Below are 24,670 nucleotides of genomic sequence, written 5' to 3'. Positions count from 1 at the left end.
ACACAGATTTCTGCCAATCGGACATGCTATTTAAAACTAGCACCAGGGGAAGGGAGGCAGGTAGTTGCTAAATTGCTAGTTCCTTGGGAGTGCACAAGTTCAGTAAGCTATCTCCATGGTAACTAGTTGCTGGGTGGCAGGAGACGCAGGCTCTAGGTGGGGCCTTAGAATGGCAACCTGGAAAGGGAAGCTGGGAGTACTGGCCCTCTTAGTGAGTAATTAATAAAACAACCAGTTGGTGGCAGTGTACTAAGGAAAGGAAGAAAAAAAATATCCTTTTGAGGGTTGGGCAAGCTGGAAGAGTGCTGTGGCACCGGATAAAGACTTATCACAGTCACTAAGTTCCTTGATGCCTGAAAAGAGTGGTGCAGGCCGATTTTGTGCCACGTGTTTTATTTCACGGGCAAGATTATTCCTCACACTTTATAGTTCTTAAGTCTGCTTCTTATACCAATTTTCTGTACTTGTGTTCTTAAATTGACTCTCAGAGCATCATCTGGTGGCCAGTAGGGGATTAAAGGCTGGTACTCCATTGCTGTGTATAATTTCCAGATGTGTACCGCAGTTTTGGAAGCTGTTCTCATTTATGGTATCTCTCTATTAGGGAATTGCTACTGCGTCACTAATCGTTACAAGATGAATCCTCGGAGCTTTGATCAAAATTAAAAACTCTTAATGAGAGACACATAACTACCTGCTCTGCTCTCCCCCTCCCTCAGCACTGCCACATGCAGAAAATTTCCATGCTTCTGTGAGAGGCAGTTGTATTATTGGAGGCTGCGTCACTCTCCGGCATGTCAGAAACAGCCTTCTGCCTGTAGACATATCATGGGTCTAGCGTGACCTCTGAGAGGTTGTTCAGTACAAGACCATCTCAGTGACTTCTGGTTAACCCAGCAGAAACCAGGCTGTTTAGAATCACTTTAGTTACCCCTTTTTAACTTCGGAGAAGTAGGAAATGGGGAGGGGGATACAGATAGAAACTGGAAAAATGATACTGATGCTTTGCTGACTTTTTAAATGTTTGGACACTGCAAAATTAAGGGCGGGGGGGGGGGGAGGCTGGAGGCTGGAAACTGGGTAGATGAAGGTCTTTCCCTCCGGAAGGTAGAAAGGCTAAAATTCTAATGGGGCATCCTGGGACGTTGGGGCCTGCAGCGATCAACAAATCAACAAACAATTAAATAGACATGAATGCCAACCCCAGAAGCAAAAAGTGGAAGAGACTGTTTGATTAGGGCAGCTGGGATGGATGATTTAACCATCCTGTGCCCCCCCCCCGGGGGGGAGTTCCTTAGATCTGTTAATTTGCTTGCAGGTTGTGTGTGTGTGTGTGTGTTGTGTTTTATTTTCAGCTTCAACCCCTCCACTTGCTGAGCTGCCTCTGGGTTTATACAGCTGCTTGGCCAACATAGCAAAGGGGCAGATGGTCTCCATCGTGCTGTATGGGAAGTGGGGCAAACCAAGGTTTAGTGGAAGAGGCAGCTGTTCCCCTGTTTAATTAGTGACACGGAAAATTGCAATTCCTGTACTGTGGCTGGCACTGGCATGCTGCCCACTGGCATCATGACATTGAACTGGAGACTGGAGTTATTAACACCTCACTTGGATAAAGAGAAGACAGCAACTGCATTAAAAGAAACAGGCCTAATTAAGGATTGTGAAGATCCCAGGGCAAGAAATTGTTCTATTGCACCATAAGCGCAAGGCTGCCATCTCTTCTGCTGGTTCAGATATTGACTGTTTTCGCAGAGCTAACCTCGCAGTTACAATCCTGTTCCCTCCGTAGCGTCTGGTCGGATTTCGCACCATCTGTGCCGGAATTACAGGAAGTGCCGCAGCTTTTGCGTAGAAACATAAACCGCTAAAACCCAGTTTATGTTTGCTACGCCGAAGCTGCGGCACTTCCTGTAACTCTGGCGCAAATGGTGGGAAATCCTACCGGACGCTGCGGAGGGAACAGGATTGTGACTGCGAGGTAAGCTGTGTGCGAAAACGGTAATCATTTCCATTTCCTGAAGCTCAGCCCAGTAATGAGACTATCTTTGCTAACTGCCTAGCAGAATTCCTGGATTTGAACAGGAGAACAGAGGGAAACACATTACTAGGAATGCTTTGTGGGGGTAGAAGAGCATTGGGACCAATAGTGTGGGAACTCTACAAGATTATAGGAAATAACAACCCAGGTACTTTTGAGCTTTCATCTAAACATGATGACTACAGGCTAATTTTCCATGTCTACAAGAAATGTAGCTAGTAATGTTGCTCCATGGGAGCCAGAGGTAATAGGCAAGCACTGCAATAATGTATTACCTTTGTTAGGGTCAGCATATCCCAAAGTAGTTAACAAACTTTTGAGATGTACAGGACTTTTCATCAGCCTGATGAATGTCCAGCCAGCTAAGGGTCTCTTGATATTTTAGTAGGCTAAAGTAAAGGTATTGGAGTCCTGCTACATTTTTAAAAATGCCCTCATTCCAGTGTTGTGAGGGGGAGGTCAAAAATCAAAATAATCAATTCTGATACGCAGCCAGCGCAAAACAGTTAAAAACATGATTATTAACCATTCATTAACTACACAGCCATTGGTAGAAAAGCAATTAAACAGAAGCTTTACATGTAGAAATATTTTGAGGAAAATAAGATCCTTATCTTTCTAAAACTGAAAAGTACAGAGGCTCAGGGGTCATCTATATCACTTCTTTGCAGAGTCTTTACGGATTCTATAAACTGCACCCAAAATTTTGGTGAACGCAATTTTGGTGAACGTTAAATTTGGTCAAATTTAACTTTAGAGTTAGAATTTAGTAGAAGCATATTGCTTAAATCTGAATCTAAAGGCCTGAAAAACTCTCCAATATAGGTTGGATATACTTAACAATGGATTTCTTGATAGTATCCACAACTGAAAAATGTAGGGAGGTCAAATTATATGATACCACTTTAAATTATTGGATCATCAAAGTAAACATAAAAAGAAACATGGATGGTGCTTAATATGTTTCTGCTGCTGTTTTACTCTTCAGGTAGTGAAGTTCTGCCTCTGAATTAATATTGGAGTGAAGCAGGGTTGTTGTTGTTTGTTTGTTTTTAATATGTCAGACAAAGCTGACCTATTTGTGTTGGTGATAGAGGTTAGGCTGAGAGAGAATGACTGGGAAACAGTCACTCAGCTAAGTCTTTTGTCAAGTGCAAATTTGAACTTGGATCTTTGCAGTCCTAGCCGGACACTTTGAACACCACATTGAACAGGCTCTTGGTAAACCAAGATAAAATCATTTCAGTTTGGGGTTGAGCTGAACCAGGAGTAGACTGGGAAGTAAAAATAGCCCTGGAGCAATCCCAACTGAGTGACTCTTACAGTGACATGAGCCAGCACTTCAGGGACCACTGAACTCAGTGGTGCCAATAATGGGCATTGGTTCACACTTTGCCTCCCCCCACAAAACGACAGCAGCGCGATAGGAGAAAATTGATAGTTAACAGCCAGTCTGTCCCTAGGCTGAACATTAGGAAGACCAGGTGAAGGCAAGAGAGAGCCCGAGAAGACCTTTAGAAGGACTTCCACGGGTTGGTTGCTACAGCACTCAGCACAAAATGCCATCTTTCTCAGGGACAAACATCCTCATTCTGGCCTCCCTTCTCTTGAGTGGAGCAAATTCCTGATCTCTTGAGATGACAGAACAGCCTTCGTTGCTCATAAGAAGGTGCTATTAACAGGGTTTTGATTAGCTTTGGCTTTCTGTTTTGACCTTTAATGCAGCTGTTAAGCACAGCATTTCCAAATAAATATGGTCAGGGCCGGGAGTGTCAGAGTAGGTGAACGAAGGGAGGGTTCCTGTTCAGTCCAGCTAATCAAACCCTCCATGAGTTTAATTAGGCACGACTCAGTGAAACATCTCATAAGCTCTTGTGCCCCTGCAGTAAGCAAGAGTCCAAGAAATCATGGCCCGGAGCAAAGGACATCAAGGGGGTGGGCCGGGAGTTTGTCCTTGCAAAGCAGCCGCTTGAAATACGATGCCAATTAAAACAAGGCCAGTGTTTTTACAACCAGCTTGCACATTATATACAGCAGAGAAGTGCCGTTTTATCTGTACTAGTTACTGAAGAAGCCTGGATGGGGGTATTGCTATGAGTTGGGAGGAGGGAGAAGGAGCCACATCAGGTGGCTGCTATGAAATTGGGATTGCCATGAATTTGAAAGATGGCATTGGCAGAAGAATAAATTGTGCGGCATGTCAACTTCCCACAGGCAGTGGCAAGGATGACAGAGGCACCCCGGTGTGTTGTTGGAGCCTCTGTTCTCAGAAAAAAGAGCTCAGGAGATTTTCATATGTAACTTGTGTGTCTGGATCAATGCAGCGAGCTAAACAAGGCTGAGATGGTGATAAATGACAGGGCATGTTCAGGGGATCTGCTGTTTTGTAGCATATGTGGTTGCCATCTCTGTCCCCTGGGGGTATTGGAAAATGGTTGTACATCTGGTAGCTTTTGGAAGGAAACTGTCTGAAAGGTTAGTGGTGTGGTGCCATTGTGCTGAGGCTTTCTGCTCACCAGGATTTTTAGCACACACAAGACACACACAAGCCAGGGTGCAGAGGATAAACAGTGGACACCCAAATTTGCATTCTGTGTACTGTGTCATTGATGAAAGCAGTTTGTCAGAAAATTTAAATGCAGAGATTCACTGCTGAGTTGTGATATAATTCATCTTTTAGTTTATGGAGAAGGAGATGGGAGGGAGGTATATGGCAGCAGGGGGCTTTTTTTTGGAGGGTTTGTGCAAGATGAACCAGGGAAGTTTGTGCCTCTGTGAAAAACCTGACAGATCTGAACCAGAGCGCATCACAGCAGAGAAAGTGGTAGGAAACAAGAGGAGATTGAGGATATCACACATGTGGCATCACTGCACAATGGCTAGAGCTGTGACAAGAAGCTTGGAGACCTAGGTCCAGTCTCCCTCCCACTTGGCCATGATTCTCTCTGGGTAAACTTGGGCCATTCTCTATACCAGGAGTGTCCAACATTAACTCTCCAGATGTTTTTGCCTACAACTCCCATCAGTCCCAGCCATCAGCCATGCTGGCTGGGGCTGATGGGAGTTTGTAGGCGAAAAACATCTGGAGAGCTGTTGGCCACCCCTGCTCTATACCATCCCCCCCCCCTCCAACCTACTTCACATAACTGTTGTGAGGCTATAAAATGGAGGGAGGGAGAAAACCATGTAGGCTGCTGTGAACTTTTAAAAAAGAAGGGTGGAGTGAAAGTGTGGTAAATACAGAAAGAATAGGCCCAAGGCTTTAAAAAAAACAAAAAAAAAAACCAGGAACGCACGGGAACGCAGTTCCGGCTGGCTCGGCATCAGGGGGTGTGGCCTAATATGCAAATGAGATCCTGCTGGGTTTTTTGTACGAAAAAAAAAGCCCCAAATAGGCCTATCAGAAATGGGGGAGGGGGGTCATTTCTTGCTGCATAAAAACCTCAGTTTTAAAGATCGTTGGTGGTTTTTGAAATAGTGACTCTAAATAAGTTTGAGGCAGATGTTGAAAAAACACTGTGCCATTTTAAAGCAACTACGCACCACACACAAGTTATTTCTCCCTTGTGAGAGATTAGAGTTCAGTCTGGCCTGCTCTAATGAGAAGCTGTAATTGCCCGGAGGTTTTATATGCATCATGCGTGACTGCGAAATGCTAAATTAACGATGGAGCAGCATAGAAAGACGTGCCCCGGAACTGCTAGATGATGAGGTGGGAGCCTTTTGCCCTCTGGCAGGTGAGTTGAATTTGCATGGCTCTCTGGCAGCCTGGTGATAGACAAACTCAGTAACTGCTCGGGTTAGTGTTATAAATATCTTGGCTGCTATGAGGGGGGGAAAGCTTGATTGGAACAGGCAAGAAGAGAGTGTGTGGATTAAAACCAACCCTCTTGGTTTTGTACCTTTTTTCCCAGGGTGGCAGAGTGCTAAATAAGCCATAACTTCATTTAGCTTCTGAATGCCACACTGTGATTGGCGTTGCACTGAGCTTTAATTGTTCCATCCAAAGACTGTTTATCTTGTCCCTACGGCTGTCTCCATTGCAATGCTAACAGAATTGAATGTAGCTTGTTAACAGGTCCCCCCCCCTCAATTTCCCTCTTGATCTTTGCAGATAAGTATACAGGCGGTAGAATAGTCTCTCACTTCGGTTTTAATTAACTATATTGCTTGAGACAATTTGCTTTTGAAAAAGTCAAGCTTAAAGGTGACTTGCTATCATCTTGTTTCTGCAAGGGTTCACATGGGTGTGTATAAAGGTGTGTACCCCCTTTTCCCTCCTCCAGTATGCAGTTACTTTTTAAATTTCAGAGCTGAATAAGCTGTGCTGCAGGTCTGTGACTTTTTGAGAAGAGTGTGAATGTCAGAGTACTTCTCTGAAGGTGGAGGATTACTCCCAGGTCAAGTTGTCTGTTCAGCACCCCTCCAGAACTCACTGATTGCAAAGGTGTGTGCTGTTCTTGATGGAAGGTCGCTCACAGTGCCTCTTGTTGTTCTCACTGAAGCTTAGTACTGTTAGGTAGAGTAAGTGAGAACTGAGAACTGTTGTGATATAGTGGTCAACATGTGGAATAAGGAGCAGGTTCAAATCCCTATTTGCTGTGGAACTCAATGGTGATTCTAGGCTAGTCTCTCTCTCCCTCGCCTTCCCTCTCTTTCCCTTGCCTACCTCAAACAGTTGTTATGAGGATTTTAAAAATGGAGGGGGGGGAATCTATGTACGAGAACGCCTTAGAGAAGGGTGGGATAAAAAACGAACAAAATGGATGCATTATTTGTGTTGCCATGCATGGACTTAGGGTGAGCACCCAGTGTGTTGAATAGAGAACAAGCTTCCACCTATAGATAATCTATCCCATTTTTCTTAGCTAGAAAATGGCTCTCAAAGGGAGATCAAAATTTAAGTCCAATGGAAAGTGATCTCTGGAGGTGGGATTCTTGGTTAGTGGGACACAGGCACAGTGGAGCGGTGCTTGACTGCTACCTGCCCTCCCTGGGTGACACATCAGTGGAAGCTGGAAACTATAAAGGGTGGGGAGATTTCAGTTGCAAGTTGGATGCAGGCAGTGATGGAAAGGCACCTGGCTGCTTCTTCCACTTCTTGTGCTATCTAACCAGGGGTGGAATTCTAGCAGGAGCTCTTTTGCATATTAGGCCACATACCCCTGATGTAGCCAATCCTCTAAGAGTTTACAAGGCTCTTTTTTGTAAGCTCTTGGAGGATAGGCTACATCAGGGGTGTGTAGCCTAATATGCAAAGGAGCTCCTGCTAGAATTCCACCCCTGTATCTAACTCTCCCACATCTCCTTGACATGCTGAAGGATAATGCTAAAAGAAGAAAAAAAAGTACATATAGTCCATGAATAATACCGATTCCCAGTATATCCATTGAGGTAATTAAAAACAAACAAAAGCACACACATGACAACGTACACACTTATGAGGAATTTGGCAAACACCATCAAATGAGCTGAATCGTGCAAAAATGAATTAATTACATTTAATTCTGCTTTTTGATTGTATGTTTAAAGGGTAAGGGAGAAAAAGAAACATAGCCAAGTATTTTTGGCTGGCTCTTTGGCTCTTAAGATATTTAATGCGGGGGCGGGGAGGGGGGGCAGATGGGAGAACAAAGTCCAGAGCTGCTTTATCCCTTTTTGTTCTGGGGAATTTTTTTTTTTTTTGGAAATGTCAGATCTTCAAGCCTCTCTTGTTGGAGGCTTAAACAGGCCGGCTGAACTTTGATGGAGACCTCTGGAAAGAGGCATTTGAACTTCTGAAGCTGTTCTACCCAGTTGTGCTTTGATAGGAACGTGAGAGAAGGGAGAACAAGAGGGAGAGGGAAAATAATAAAACAAAACAAAACAATGGCCAGGGGTCTCTGTGGACCATTGTACAACTATGAACCAGTTAGCGCTGGAGGCGATGCAGGATATGTAGCCTTTGAAAAGAAAACCACCTGGAAATCACCCTGTTTCACCCCAGTATTTTTTAGCCTCAGATATCACTTGGTCTGTTAGATTCCTGGGTACCTATTCTCATAATCTTCCCTTTCTGCCAAAATAATGGCATGCAGAAATGTAGTTATCATGGCACAATCCTTATCCTGGGAGATCCCTGTTGAGATTAATGGAACTCACATGTGTTTGATGGAAACTTCAAAAGGGTTGTGGTTACAAGCCTTAATGCCATTTCTCCACAAGCCCACCTTGTTACTGATTAGAAACAGTAAAATAACCAGGTAATCAGAGGCCCCTGAAGTCCACAATGGCACAGAAGTCTGAAGCTTTCTTTGTTTCAACAGACAGTTCTCTCATTGTGCTGAAACGATCCTCTCTATGAAATGGAAGTAGAGGGAGAACCATCTTGATGTAGGTGACATAGAAAACCCATGTTTAATTTAATCGTTCCACCCACAAGACTCCGCTTTCTCATTCAAGGGATAAAATAGTGAGTCCCGTGGCACCTTTAAGACCAACAAAGTTTTATTCTGGGCATAAGCTTTTGAGTGTGCACACTTCAGATGTCTTAAAGTTGCCACTGGATTCAAACTTTGCTCTGCTGCTTTAAAAAAAAACACACACATCTAGCCTTCTGAATCTCTCATTCTAATGATGTCTGAGTTAATAAAGTAATCACCCTGGGATCTGTAACACCCTAGGCTTCTGTAATAAAATATCAAGGTAACTAGAGGTGCGATACCTAGAATTATTGCTACCTTGGTTAAAAAAAAAAAACACCGTAAAAATAAAAGCCACGTTCCAGTGCTTTACTCCAAGAAATCCTTACATAGCTTTTGGTAACTTTGACATCAACTTTGCAAAACACAGTTTAATGGCCACATTTTGTTTTTGTTTTTTAGTTCACCTTTGATCTCTGCAGCAGTATTGCAAAAGCAACCTTATAATCAATGTAATTGAAGATCAGAGTTAATGAGGACCTTGGAGTTTGTAGAATCCCCCAAGTGATGTTGGGCATCAGGCATTAGATAAGGAAATGATTGGGCTCAACTGAAAATCAATTTGCCTAATTAGAAGAGGCATATTCCCAACAGTTCAGGTGGGGTGGGGAGAGTTTGAAATAGGGTTCAGGTAAGTATTTGGCAGAAATTTTCTGCTAAACTATAGATCAAGAGAAAGATAGATGTTTTATGGGAAATAAAACTTGCCTTTGGCTCCTGATCCATCCAAATTCTACCAAGACATAAAAGTGGACTGTTGCATATGGGCTATTTTACCCAGTGATCATTAATTTCTACCTCTATAAAGTCTGTGTGAGGTTTTATCACCCCAGTCACTACATCTTATTGCATGTTCCTATTTTTAACACAAAGGGAAACTTATCTGACTGAGCGCTTCAAGGTGTGTGTCAAGTCCAGAGGCTTTCTTCTTCAGCAAGGGCACACAGGACAGAACTATACAAATATTGACCATTTGGCCTTTTATATATAACATCGTTTTAATTGTAAGTCACCTTCAAGCAGGGCTTTGAAGAGGCAGCATAGAAAGATCCTGAATAAATAAATAAATAATGTAAGGATTTCCAAGTACACGCAAGGACAGCAGGTGGTAATTCTTAGCACACACTGAAATGGTTATTGCTCTAGGTTCTGGGGCAGATATGATGATTTGGAGGCAAGGGTCTAGGTGCAAGTTAGCAAAGTCAAGAGTTCAGTTCGCAAGTCAAGAAGCCAAAGAGTTATTACCAAAGCTTCGCAGAGGAGTAGAGTCAGGAGTTCAGTTCAAAACTCCAAAGCCTGAGGAGCTGTCTGAAATGCCTAGTCAAGAGGTTGAAGGGTCATACTAGACAAGAGTCACACAGAATCAAGATTAGCATAGTCAAGAGGTTGAAAGGTCACACTAGACAAGAGTCACACAGAACCAAGATTAGGAGCCCGGCTGGAAGTCACACAAATAAGGTAGGCTCCAAAATGGTAACCATAGATTGAGTGATAGAATGACTTGCTACTTCAACATCTGAGAGCCCTCCTGGGCTGGTTTTTATAGGTGCGTCTCTAAGAATAAAATTTGCAGCTAGCTGCTCAGGAGTCATTCTGCAACAACTACTCAAGCAGCGGGCATCAGGCCAGGAGGTGAGCACTCTTGTCCTCTCTTGTAGTTCTGCTCCTAGTCTTTGTTTAAGGTGCTCAAAGGGAGAGGGCTGAGAACAATTAATGTTTCACCTGTGGACTCAGGGTTGGAGACTGTGGTGGTTCTGCAGCAGCTGTTCACTGTGAATCCTGACTAGCTTGTAATTGGTCTTCCTGCACACTGGCTTCTGCTGACTCAGAGCTGGCTACGCCTGGCTCTCTTAGGAGAAGGGAGTCCTCACTGAGCCCTGACTGACGCAAAACATGGAAACTATAATCTGGGTGTACTTTAATACCAAATTAATCTGTTCTTTCTGGTTTCTGCAGGAAGCAGTTTTGTTGTGAGTGAGGGAAGCTATTTGGACATCTCAGACTGGCTGAACCCAGCAAAACTCTCTCTTTATTACCAAATCAATGCTACGTCTCCCTGGGTGAGAGATCTCTGTGGACAAAGGACTACAGATGCTTGTGAACAGCTGTGTGATCAGGATACTGGTAAGTAAATTCAGGGTGTCTGTGTGAGTTAGGAGCTGCAAACTTTGGGAGTCTTGTGAAAGCAAAAGGAGTGTGATGTAACTGAGCATCACTGTAGTCTTTTGCTCTCTTGTTCTGGCTGTGATCTGTGGACACTTCCCTGAGTGTTACTTTTGTATTTCTTTGTGCTACAAATAATTGTTTTGAACTTTTTTTTTTTAAGCCTTTAGTTAGTATTGGGTTTGAAAAGCTAAAAAATTCCTCTGGAACAGTGAGCAAAGGTGTGTGTGTGGAGGGGGGTGGGTTCAGACTGAAACATAAATGAGCTTAGAACCTCTTTTTCGATTGGTCTGCCTTCCTGTGATTCTTGCTTTCTTTGCCTGCACAGCTAAGAAAGAAAAATGCAGGGGGGAAAGGGCTCTGGGCTTTCAGTGTCTGCTGCTGGGATTCAGGGAGAGCTGTTGTTTGCTGGATTGTGGTGCTCTTGAGATGGCATAGCAGCAGTGTAGGAATACTTCACTTTGAGTATTTCTCAGTGTACTATTGTAATATCTAATGTTTATTTTTAGGTGGGTCTGATCACAAGTATCCTTACTAGCTGATTAATGCTTCCTGTACTAGTTGGATGATAATAACAACATACTTTGGGGCTGGCCCAAGGATTTGGGGAGCCGTAGACTAGGCTGCCAAGACCCTCAGCACCGTGCACTGTAGGGAGGCGGGGGGAGTGACACTTGCCCTCCTTTACCTTGGCACTTCCTCAGGAAGCCACTATCTCCTTGTCATCCCCCCTCCCACAGTCAAGCAAGGCTCAGAAGAGATAAGGAGGGCCTGCTTCACACTGCCTCCGAATTAGATATGAAAGGAGGGAACAGGGTTCCTCTCTGGAGCCCACTGGGGCACCTCCTAGGGCAGATCCTGACACCTCAGAAGGAGGGCAAGTGACAGAATTGGTCGGCACCCTGAAGCACTGGTGCCCTAGGTTGAATGCCAAGGAGATAGGCTACCCTAGCACAATAAGGTAAGGATCCCCGCAGATGGTATTATCTATATGGATGTGAGGCTTCCCCCTTAATGTATTGGCTCAGCCACCTTCTGTCATCCTGCCTGGTTTGAGCTTGCCCCCCTGCTGGCATCAGAATGCAAAGGAGAGCAGGTTCAGGCACCTTGGCCCTCTACTTCTCCTCCAAGTGACCTCAAACTCTGGCCCTGTGTGCTCCACCCAGTTTTTCCCCCTCTTTGGCTTTGAAGTCTCTCTTATATACCACCTTTGGCTCCACCCCTGTACCTTGGCTCCAGTTTAGGTTCAGCCCCACCTTTTCCTGAAGGTGATAAAAAGATGTTGTCCCTCCTGGTCTTTAAAGGTAGCAGGCCTTGTCTCCCTCTTCTATCTTCTTACCCTGACCCTTCCCATCTGCTGGCCTTCACCCTTACAGGCTGCTGCTGGGCTGTGCAGGTCTCCAGCTTCCTTTATGGCAGCAGAGGAGCCCGCTACCTGTTTAGAGCCTGTCACTGCCTGACCTACCAGGATGACCACTGCTCCTGTGTTGCCTGCTGCCTCCCTCTCTCGATAACAGCCCTCAGGGCCAGGGCTAGCCCTAGGGTGCACCGTGCCCCTGGCAGACTTGCCAGCCACCACCCCCTCCATGGTGCCACCCCCCAGACTTCCCCCTCCCCTCTTGTGTTCCCACCTCTTCCCCCCCGATACAAAAGCTGCACGCCAACCAGGAGCCCTCTCTGCCCTTCCCTGATGATCAGAATCATCAGAGAGGGGCGGGGAGGGCTTCTGTCCAGCACAGAGTCTTTGTATTGCTCCCTGAGCATCCAGGGATGCTCAGGGAGCGATAAAGAGACTGTGCACTGGCCAGACAGCAAAATTCAGGCATTTGCCTATGGCGCCGGGCTGGGAGGACACAATTTGGCACCCTCCCCAGGCTGACGTCATAGGCAAATGCTTAGTTTGCCTAGTGGGAGGGCTGGCCCTGCTCAGGGCACTGGGTAGTTTGTGGGAGTGGGACTAAGTCGGAGACATGAGCCATCCCCAGTCGATGGGGATGGTCCTTTCAGCATGACAGCTACAGTGGGGGATGAACCCACAGAAACACAGCCCTTGCACTGCTTCTAGAACATTTAAAGACTACTTAGGCTGGAGACCAAAGCGATTTTGATGCTAGCACAACTTCTTGTCTAATGAACCCCTGGAAACCTGTTTGGAACTCTTGAAGACGATAACCAGCTAGCCCCTCCAGATCCCTTTTGGACCCATTTTAATAAGAGGATATTTGCTCCTGTTTGTTGGAGCAGCCTGTTATTTTCAAGTTGCAAGCGATCCAGGTTATCTTCAGGCATAGCTATTCAGAGCAAAAGTAGGACATCCAAGCTGAAGGTTGGTTGTTTCATTTCTTTTGAGAATAAAGTTGGTGGTGATAGCCTCTGAGTTGAATTGTGGCTGAATTTCGTGTAGTTACGAAACATTTCTGTGTCTTGTCTTCATTTGCTTTTGGTGGTTTGCTGGTTTGATGTTGCTATTTGAATAGTTGTGAATTGTGATTGTCAAGCAAAATCCAGCATCACAAATATAGAAAATATATATATTTCCTCTGAAAGTGCCCTTTCCCTTCTAAATGCTAACTTTTAGAGTTTTCTCTCTGTGTATATTTTAATGTTTCACTTTTAGTGAGCAGCTAGAGAAGGAAGAGAGGGAGGACAAAAACACCACAATCATTCTTTTAATGCTCTTCAGAAAGCTTTTGATAAAGTTTTTTTTTAAATGAAATTGTGTTGACAGTAACCCTAGAAACCTTTTAATGTTGGAAAACACTTGGAAATTGCAAACAGCTGAGAGCAAGAGGTTTGCAAGGAAACAATTAACCCACCTTAAAGTGAATGTCCATTGCTGGTGCAATTACCCTATAACGTTCCCTGTTGCCTGACTGCTTACCAAAGGAAGGCTTGACACAGCTCTACAGAGCAGATTTCCCTTGAAGCAGGTTGGTTAATGATCTCCCAAGGCTTTTGCTCCTTTCATTCCTTTTCTTTTCTGTGCTTTAATTTTCTTTCAGTTTCCCTTTTGGAAAGTGGGATTTCACCTGGCAGGGGTTGTGGTATGATCTTTCCATGTGCCCCCTTGAAGGCACTGCTAATCATTTCCAAGGCCTTTTAGATTCCATGCTCAGCCCAGGGCAGTCTTGGCATACAGACTGGCAACAGTGCAGGTTTGGCTCTGATAGGCTTTGCTTTAGGTTTGAAATGTGTCACAGCTGTGCTGCAGAAGGTACATTTCCCCCAGTTTAAAACAAACGAAAAAATAAAAAACAACCTCCTGGTATATTTTTTAAAAAAAGAAACTCTCTCTCTTAAAAAAAAACCAAAAACAAATTCAGGTCAACACACACATCAGTCCAGCTTTTAGCATCCATAACCAGATGTCATGGGAGAGTAGATTTTTTTACGTAATGGGAGCTCCTAGGTTCAAATCCAGGTAGTTGATCTTGAATAGCAGATGCTGAGAGAAACCCTTCTCTTCTTCAGACTGTGGTCATGGATACGGTCCGTAATGGAAAGTTTTCTTTTGTCCATCTGCTTAATCTTGAAATAATAATAATAAAAATTTTAAAATAATTTATTATCGTTTATTTATTTATTTAATTCCACTTTTATCCCGCCCTCCCCTCCAAGGCGGTCTCAGGGCGGCTCACACAGACATGCATATGCATGATTCAACGTAATAGTACAGCGTTAAAACCATAAAAAATAGAGTAAAATAGACATGAAATACATAAATATTACAGTGCCATGATCTTACATTTTCCAATTTTATAGTTCTCTGTATAGCAGTTCTTAAGTTCTCCTCTCTGCAGCTGCTATACAGCAGATTGTTGGTGGTGGTTCACATGTTGCTATAAACTGTAGTGGTCAATAGCCTGGTTCACAAATGCCTGGTGGAAGAGTGCCGTCTTACAGGCCCTGCGGAACTGAGCTCTCGCAGGGCCCTGACCTTTTCCGGCAATTCATTCCACCAGCTTGGGGCCACTACAGAGAAGGCTCTGGCTCTAGTTGATATGAGCCTGGCCTCCTTAGGGCTGGGGATCGTAAGTAGATTTTGTGATCCAGACCAAAGTGCTCTCCGGGGAACGGCGGTCCCTCAGGTATGCAGGCCCCTGGCCATACAGGGCTTTAAAGGTAAGAACCAACACCTTAAAATGAACCCGATGTGCAATAGGCAAGCAGTGCAGTGCTTTCAGCACAGGTTGAATGTGTTCCCATATAGGAAGGCCATGATCTTACAATTTCCAGTTTTATAGTTCTCTGTATAGCAGATCTTAAGTCAGCAGTGATACGGTCCACTGTCACTCCTGCTGCAAAGACCAAATCCAGCATGTGCCCAGTCTGGTGCGTGGGAGTTGCTACATATTGAGAGAGTCCCAGTGCTGCCATGAATGACACTAGGTCCGTCGCCTGAGTAGAGCGTGCGTCATCGGCATGGACGTTGAAATCACCCAAGACCAACACTGGACGGTGTGTTGGGTGGTCGGTACACCAACCAGATAGCCAAACTCTCTCCTGCCTCACACACCATGCCAACACATTCAATGCCAGTGATCTGTGGAGACGGGAGCACCCGGAAGGAGTAAGCTTCCCAGATTAATACTGCCACCCCTCCCCCCCCCACCCGCTAGTCTATCATTGGTAGAGGACCGAAAACCCAGGTGGAGCCAGCTGGGAGAGAGTAACCATTTCCCCACCCAGGTTTCGATCACGCAGATCTAACAAAGTCCCGAAGGACCGAGGTCTTGTTATTAATGGAACTGGCATTGCACAGCACCAATGTCAAAGGCGGGTTCTTTAGCTTGACCCCACTGTCTGCAACCGTTGAGATGGGACACAGGCTGCAAGGAGGCCGAGCCTTCTGATATCTCAGGCTCCTTCCCTTAATTCTATGCCTGTTCCCACCACTGTACTTTCCCCTCCCCAGGAGCACCGGAATCCCCAGCTTGCTCATCACCTCCTCCTGATGGTCTTTGCAATCACCTCAGACCAACTGAGGTGTGATGGTATAGCAGTGCAGGAAGGTACAGAGAAACCTTAACTATACCTGAATATGCATCCAATTTGCTAATAACAATACCTTACCAACCAGTTTAGTCTAGCCCAGTATTCCAATTTGTCTTACCTACTAAATTTATAAACCCTTAATTTTATAATTGAGCAGTTTCCAATTAGTACTATCAATTTACTCCCAATTTAATCAGCAACTTCTAACATTTAATTTAGCAGCCAATGTTTCTCTAGGGAGGGGGGAAGGAGGGAGGGGCGAGGGGAGGAGGACTAGGAAGGCAGAAGTGAGGTCTATTAACTATCTACTAAATTAATTAAAAAATTAAGTTCATTAAACAATCACCATTGCTAATTAATTAAAACGTATCAGATCAATAATACTACAGATAAACCTGAATCAAATTCTTACAGTTAAATTTAGCAGCCAGTACAATCTGCTTAGATATTAATTTTGGGTGGACTTAATTTAGTAAACTTCATTATCCTATGCAATTTAATTTAACATTTCATTAGCTTATAAATTTAATTTAATATACTAAAATTAGATTGCAATAACAGTTCATCTGGTTAGCAGCAATTTGTTTAGAAAGGAGGCTGATTTTACAACCCCAGCCTTGTGGCGAATGATCGAATAAAAAGCTGGGTTAAAGCGTCCAGAGTCTTCCAGATGTAAGTTGTAAAGTGCAAGGTGCAGTCGGGGTACAAAATGCAGTTTTTGTGAAGGTTGGAACAGTTTAATAAACCACAGCCCAAATCACCCCATAAGTTTCCATGACAGAGTGGGAATTTGGACCTGGCTCTCACAGATCCCACTTTGACATTTTATCCATTACACCTTGGTGGCTTAGTTTATTTCCAGTCTCCACCCTTCAGCCTAAGACATGAAAAAAATAATCAAACATTGAATGGTTTCTGGTTTACTGCCTCTTGGAGGATTTGACATCAGGAGAAAGAACCTGGGGGTACGGGGGGAGAGGGTGAACCTTGTGCCAGTTATTCTAGAATGGGAAAGAAAGATTTGCAAGGAACGGTGCATGCCTTGGTCTCCCTTCATGTAATTAAAATAGTGGGGAGAGTACTTACTTGTATACAGTGTGCTCTGTCCAGATGGTAGACTGAATGTAGTTAAGTGGGGTGGTATTGATGGATCCTGATCCTTCTTTTACATGGATCGTCTGTACATGATTGTTTCTTATGTTCAGGGTTAACGACACTTCAGCTAACCCCATTTATCCCGATCCAGGCTAGCCCAATCTCAGTTCTTGGATGCAAGACAGGGTCAGCCTTAGTCAGTACTTGAACTGTTTTAAGATGATGTATAGGTGGTATATGACTCCGAAAAAACTGGCGAAGATGAGTAAAAAGATGTCGGATAGGTGTTGGAAATGAGGGTTCTTTTTTTCATATGTGGTGGACTTGTGAAAAAGCAAAAAAGTTTTGGCAGATGATACAACAAGAAATTTCTAAAATTTTGGGATGCGACTTTAAGAAAGTTGCAGAGACTTTCTTCTAGGATTACAAATGGAAAAATTTCCAAAAGAAGATAGGACTTTAATTTGGTATTTGCTCTCAGCTGCTAAGACATTGTATGCGCAGTTGTGGAAGCAAGAAAAAATACCAGAAAAATGGGACTGGATCGTGAAAGTTTTATCGTGGAGTGAGATGGATAAATTAACAAGAACTTTAAGAGACTATGATTTGGACGTGTTTAAAAAGGAGTGGAAGAAATTTAGAGGATATATAGAGCAAGAGTGGAATGTAAAAAGACATTGGACATTTTTTTAATACGAATGTGAGAAAAGAAAGACATTGAACTTTGATTGGTTAAGGGTACCTTTATAATTGAATTTAAGTATATAACCTCGGCGGGAGTCTAGTAACGGAGGGAGGGGGGATTGAAAATGTCATATGGGTTAGTGATAGCAAGAATATAATTAGATACTGTAACCATATGTTATCAATAAATTGTTTAAAACCAGCCTTAGTCAGTACTTGGATGGGAGACCACCAAGCCAGGTGACGGCAAACCACTTCTTAAATGCCTCTTGCCTTGAAATCCCTATGGGCTCACCATAAGTAGGCTGCAACATGACAACACTTTTCACTGATACCACCGAAGTCCGCTTAAGTAGTTGGATTTGATAGCTTTCTATGTGTGGGGGAGGGTTTTTTATTTATTTTTATTTATTCAGCCGAGAGCATGGAAACCGCCAAACCCCATCTACTACTGAAGGTGGGTATCATTCGGGCAGATACTTTTTTTCTTAGCTGAATCTCACATTCCAGACTCTAGGTCCAGAAGAGAAGAAGTAGACTGGATGTAGAGCGGCTTACAATCTCCTGTCTCTTCCCCTCCCCACAACAGGCACCCTGTGAGGTAGGCGGGGCTGAGAAGATTCTTTCAAGAACTGCGACTGACCCAAGGTGCATGTGGAGGAGTGGTGAATCAAACCCTAATCAAACCTAGTGGATGTGGAGGAGTGGTGAATCAAACCCAGTTTTCCCAGTTTAGAGCCTGTGCGCTTAACCACTACACCCAACTGACTCTGTTCCCAGAGCAGGGGCATCCAAACATTTTGGTCTGAGGGCAACATTGAGATAACCATTTGATGGGCTGTGCCAGGGCAGGGAGTGCAGGGTCTTCCCTGCTACTTCAGGCAGACCCATGTTTACTTCTGGGCACACATAGCATTGGAAACATGGAGCTGACCTGAGTATTCAGCAGGTACTGAGTGCTGAACGGAAATGATCCATGTATTGGTGGTGATTTGTAGGGTGTAGATTGAACACGCCTGCTCCAGAATGTTGAACTGAACATGGGTTAGGGAAGGGACGGACGGTGGCTCAGTGGTAGAGCATCTGCTTGGGAAGCAGAAGGTCCCAGGTTCAATCCCCAGCATCTCCAAAAAAGGGGTCTAGGCAAATAGGTGTGAAAAACCTCAGCTTGAGACCCTGGAGAGCCACTGCCAGTCTGAGAAGACAATACCGACTTTGATGGACCGAGGGTCTGATTCAGTATAAGGCAGCTTCGTATGGGTGGGGATAACTGAAATTAATGTGCTCCCAGATCCTCTTGCTTGCAGAGTTACAATACTCAACAGCAGCTAGTTCTGGGGATGCTGAATCCCGCTGATACCTATTAAAGCAAATCAAATCGAACCAAACATGATATGCAAAGTGGGTGTAATTTATTTAATTGTCAAATTGGGTAAAAGGCCCCCTCAGATTAGAGAGGAAGCCATTTGGATCCTTTCCTCCTCCTCATGCTTCACCTGGGCTCTCCTCCACATTCACTTTCCTCCTCCACATTCTACACCTGGGCTCTCAAGAGCTTTCTTGGTGGCTCCAGTCTTTCCCGCTGATCTCCCTTCCTGTCCTCTTACAAAAAGTAGGCAAGAGTCAGGTGTGGTAGCATGAAGCATTGGAAGCCTCATGATCACTCCGGCCAGCTGAGCCCTGTTGAGATCCTCTGCCTAAGCATGATGATTCACGGCACCGTTGTGTGGCCTGGTCTGCCAGTGTGCACTGTGCGTACCAAGAGAAGGGCTGGGCTCATGGGCAGAACACATGCTTTGTATGCAGAAGGTCTGAGGTACAGTCCCTGGTATCTGTATAGCAGGTTTGGGAAACTTGGCCTAGGCCTGCTGCTACAGGGTTAGTTGCATTAATAGTCTGAGTCTGTAAGGCAGCTTTATATGCTCTTCTCGGTCCCCGTGGAAATTACCCCTCTATGCTGCTCTGTGGCCCACCCGTCACCTATGGCAGCCCAGCTGAATAAACCTCTGGTTTTTGCTGCTTACCTCGGATTGTGCAAACAGGCTGAGTTGTCATGGATCTGACAAGCCACAGCGCAGGGCTGACAGGCTGTGTTCAATGTGGCAGTTCACAAGTTGCAAAGCTGCAGTGAGCTAACAACCATTTCACATTTCCAGATTTGAGTATTAACACTTGTTCCTAGATAACCGTCTACAACTGTAATAGTTGAGTAATGATGGTCCAGGAAAACAAGCCAGTGTATAACAGGAAGATAAGAATTTATGTCTGAGGCTGGGGGGAGTAAGTGTGTTTACTGGTATTGCTGTGACAAAACGCGAAATTGAGGCCAACCCTAGGTTCCTTCTGGAATGATTTTTGTTCTTAAAATGAGAATTTCCAGTGGTTGGAATGAGGGTTGTTCGATGCCTCCTGTAACCATGTCTCACAGGGGACATAATGTATTGCCATTGTATGGCCTTACTTAGTGCTGCATTCCTGTGGTCAGATGCGGATCGGTGCAGTGCAGCGGGAGTGGCGCAAGGCACCACACAGCCTTGCCACAGGCACAATGATTTTAAACTATCTTTGGATACTGTATTAATAAATGGTTCCTCTGACATTCAGCCAGCAGCTCTCAGACTCTCCAGAGAGAGTCAATCAATCTTCAGCCATCCTTTGGATGCTTATGGAACTAACTTGCATGGCTTTATTATTTTAGGCAAGCGATATAGCGGATGCAGAGAACAAGTCACGTTTGCTTGTTTACCTCTGCTCCTTTGAGCTTTTGGCCATACTTCTGCCATTTGGGACTACTGGCGGCATTCTGGTTCAGGGGCTGAGGCCATTCTCTGATTGAAATGCTGAATAATAGTGAGGTTTGCGAATGCAGAAGCCAGGAAGAATGCATGCCCGGAAGGATGCATGGAAAGGCATTTGCTTTGGCAAAGAGGGCCAGCTATCCTCATTGCTTTGTGGCCAAATTGCTTTGGGGGTAATTAATATTGTGCAGCTGTCACTGTCTTGGTGGACCATAAGAACTGTTCAAAAAACAGAGGTACTACTTGTGTTCTGAGGGCAGCTGTGTGTTCCTCTGATGAGAATGGACAGTTCTCCAGAAGGAATGGTCTTAAGAGCTGCTGCATGTTCAGAGAAAGGAAAAACTGCAGAAGTGACAGGGAAATCCACCTGATAACTTAGAGTATCCTGGAAGGACAAATTTTAAGAAGTGGGATTGGGTTTCCAAATTGTTTCTAACCTCCCCCCTCCTCCAGTAATTCTTCACAGGTTCCCAGGTTGTATGTAGTGTGTAGTGTGTGTGTGTGTGTGTGTGTGTGTGTGTATATATATATATATATACATATATTGTACCCACACAATTAATAGATGGGTAGTCATATTAATCTGTAGCAGTAGAAAAGTGTAAGAGTCCAGTAGCACCTCAAAGACTAACAAAATTTGTGATAGGGTATAAGCTTTCATGAGTGAGCTTTCATGCTGACTTCTTCAGCTACAACTGGAATTTGTCAGTTTATCCTATATATTGGAAAATGGAATAATTTCAGATGCCAAATTAAGCAGGCAAATGACAATAGGAGGTGTGCTTGGATTAGGTGTGATATGCAGAGAAATAATAGGCATGGAGAAATCACCAAAATGGAACAGGAAACCTAGGTCTCAGTTCAGTCCAGGGGGATGCACTGTCTTGAGCTTTGTTACCAGTTGCAATTCTGCCGTCTCCCTTTCTAATCTCCCTTTGAAATTCCTTTGTAAGATAACTGCTACTTTTAGGTCAGCAACTGAATGGAATGTTCTGAAAGGTTAAACTGTTCCCCGACTGGTTTTTGAATGTTGTGGTTTCTGATGTGTCAAGACTTGTGTCCATTAATTCTCTGTCAAAGGGGCTGTCCTGTTTGTCCAATGTAGAGAGTGTAAGGACATTGCCGACACATGACAACGTAAATCACAGTGGAGGATAAACAGGAGTAGGAACCTGAGAATGGTATGGTTGATGTTGCTGGACCCAGTGATGGTGTTGCTATGATCTTTATGAGAGCAAAGTTGGCATCTTGGTTTGTTGTAGGCCTTGGTACCAGAGTGCATTCAGTTGCTTTAGAGTCCATTTAGCACAACTTCTATTGTCATTTGCCTGCTAATGTCGTTCAGCATCTGAAATCTCTCCACTTTGCAATGTATGGGACAGATGGACTCACATTCAAGCTATATCTGAAGAAGTGGGCAGTGACTCATGAAAGCTTATATCCTATCACAAATTTTGTTTGCCTTTAAGGTACTACTGGACTCTTAAACACAATGTTTTTGTTGTATGGCTCTTCATGCTGCAAATAGCTATCTCATGGTCTTTCTTTCCTTTCTTTCCCGTTCCTTTAAAAAAATGTATTTTATTAACTTTATAAAGTTTACAAATTTGATAGAAAACAAAATCCACGAAACAAACTATGCAAATTTGTGCAGGAGTTGGTTTTAAAAGGTAAGGAAATACAATCCGCTTCATATTTCTGTTTCCGTAGCCTTTTAGTAAATAACTGAATGCTGAAGAGCTGCAGTCGCATAAGGACACTTTAGCCAAATATTCCTGGCCAGCAGCTCAGAAGTCAGCTGCTCTAAATATCAAGACATAGATGCCATTTGAATACCGAGCCCTCTGGAAGATGTGAAAACATTGTTTCAGGCTTTTATTTAATTTCACAGCACACCTTTCTACCAGTATTGGGGCTTTGGCAGTCTTGAATCACTCCCTTTCCTTTTTGCCACATCACTGAAGGGGGGCGAACCCCCCCCCCCCCCCACCCAGCATTCAGGTTATCCTGTGACTATCAAAGATTTTAGGTTTTCGCGGCTGGTAACATCACTGAGGATGTTCTCTGCAGCTGAGAAGGAAATGTCTGGAAGGAAAACTTTCTCCAGTAGAACACGGCACTTGAGCCCGAAAGATTCTACAAACCCTAATATCCTGTGACTGCTGTCTCGTTTGGGATGCAACATGCCTTGTAGATACAGGGAGGATCTCTCCATCCCACATGCCAATTCCTACATTACAGAAAGCAGCATTTCTGCACTGTCACTGAACAGTGTTTGTGGTTAGGAGGAAGAGGAGAAGAGTTGGATTTATGCCTTGCCTTCACTCGGAGTCTCAGAGCAGCTTACAGTCTCCTTCACTTCCTCTCCCCACAATAGACAACCCTGTGAGGTAGGTGGGGCTGAGAGAGCTCTTGAGAGAACAGCTCTGAGAGAACTCTGACTGACCTAAGGTCCCCCTCGGCTGTGGAGGAGTGAGGAATCAAACTTGGTTCTCCAGATTACAGTCGGCCACTCTTAACCACTACACCAAACTGAGGGTTGTACATCAGGAGCTGCTGATCCTGAGCATGATGGCATAGTTTGGTGTTGCCCATCTTGGGAAGCAGCTGTTTTCTTAAGGTGAAGTGTACAGAATTCAAGGTTGATACGGGTGTCACTGAAGTAGTACTGATGGTTGTCAGGTTCAGGGGAAGTCATGCTCTTTTCCCAGAATATTCCAACAGTTTTTTTCAGAGGCAGTCACACAATCACCAGTTTGCCCCACAGAATTGTATAGAATATTGCTGTGCTGTGGTTGTACCTGTAGATATCCAGACTCTGCCTGGACAGTGCATTGTAAGCCATGGCTGGATGGTTGCAACAGAGCAGACTGAAACTGAATCCATTGAAAATGGAGGTCCTGTACCAGGACTGTGGGGGACTGGGTCTGGAAATCAGGCTGCAAGCTTTCAACGGGACACTATTGGAGCCGCTCTCAAGGGTGAAGAGCCTGGAGGTATTCCTGGAAGTCTTGCTGACCATGGAATCCCAGGTCCGCCACTGCTAGCTCTGCCTTTTTCCATCTGAGGCAAATCAGACAGTTGGTTCCATATCTCGTCCCCCGTGACCTAGCTTCAGTGACCCATGCAATGGTCGCTTCCAGGCTGGATTATTGTAACTCTATGTGGGACTACCCTTTACCCTGCTTCAGAAACTGCAGCTAGTGCAGAACGCAGCAGCACAGGTGTTGACTTTGTCATCTGTGCTGACACATGTCCACTTGGTGCTGCCGGAACTGCACTGGCTGCCTGTTGAGTACCAGATCCAGTTCAAGGTGCTGGTAAAGCCCTCTACATCCAGGGGCCAGAATGCCTTCAGGATCACCTCTCCCCATGAGAGCCCCACAGGAACTTATGATCTATCAATCAACATCCTAGTGGTGCCTGGCTTTATGGACATCCAACTTGCCTCAACAAGGGTCAGGGCTTTTTCAGCCCTGGCCCCTACTTGGCGGAACAAACTTCCATTTAAGATCAGGTCCCTGCAGGACCTATTATAGTTCTGCAGGGCCTACAAGATGGTGCTCTCCCGCTAGGCTTTTAGTTGAAGCAGCAGGTGTCCACGTTAATCGGCCTCCGATTAACAATTTTTTTAAAAAAATAAAATCATTTGTACCTTACCTGTCTCCCCAGTGGGGACCAAAGCAGCTCACTGTGTTCTTGTCTGCTCCATTTTGTCCTCACCACAACCCTGTGAGTTAAGTTGGGCTAAGAGAATGTGACTAGCCCATGGTCACCCAGCAAGCTTCCCCATGGCATGAGTGGGAATCGAACTTGGGCCTCCCACAATCTGACACTCATAACCACTACACCATACTGGCTCTCACCACTCAAAGTTGTGACTGCAAGCCCAGATGGAAGGAAAAGGGGTGGGGCAGGGGAAGGCAAATGAAATAATGTCTGCCTTCTTCTGCTGAGACCGTTCTCTCTCCATGTCCTTGAGGCTGACCGCTCAGGCTGCAGAGAGTTTGAAACCCTGACACAATATTAAATCCTGTCTTCAAACTACTGCAGCAGCTCCTTGTTCAGAGTGCCTCGAGAGTCACTAGCAATAAGTGCTAGCACTTGTATCATTTGCAAGATGCCCTCGCCCATTGGCTGGAGCTGTTATTGTTCTGGTATCATCTTAAATCTTGTACACCTCTCCACCTAGCATATGGACCTCTTCCTTTCGAACTGGAGGACAAGGGGAAAAGATTGCAAGGCCAGCAGCTTTTGTCCCCTTCTGTTTGTGGAGTCTTGGGCCGGTGCTGAATGGAGAAGGCTGACTCTCACAAAGAAGAGGGACCTCTGTGCTAGGGAGAGAAGTTCTCTGTTTGTAGCAGGAGGCTCTGGCTAATGTCAGGCCTTTTGTCCTCATAAATGGGGCAATAGATTGCTGTGTGTAATTGCTGCCA

At 44.7% G+C, this 24,670-nt stretch overlaps 1 protein-coding gene across 1 annotated transcript in view; it reads left to right on the top strand.

The window, feature by feature from the left end:
• Positions 1–24,670, top strand: part of ASTN2 (astrotactin 2) — an 899,029-nt gene that overhangs the window by 421,607 nt on the left and 452,752 nt on the right. The window contains exon 7 of the mRNA XM_060250629.1: positions 10,456–10,623. Within this exon, the coding sequence (XP_060106612.1) occupies positions 10,456–10,623 (168 nt within the window). The remainder of the gene's footprint in view (positions 1–10,455; positions 10,624–24,670) is intronic.

Source organism: Heteronotia binoei, chromosome 12 (assembly GCF_032191835.1).
Source record: "Heteronotia binoei isolate CCM8104 ecotype False Entrance Well chromosome 12, APGP_CSIRO_Hbin_v1, whole genome shotgun sequence".
Taxonomy (NCBI): Eukaryota; Metazoa; Chordata; class Lepidosauria; order Squamata; family Gekkonidae; genus Heteronotia; species Heteronotia binoei.
The sequence above is the reverse complement of the archived record's forward strand: the minus strand, read 5'-3'. Positions and strand labels throughout refer to the sequence as shown.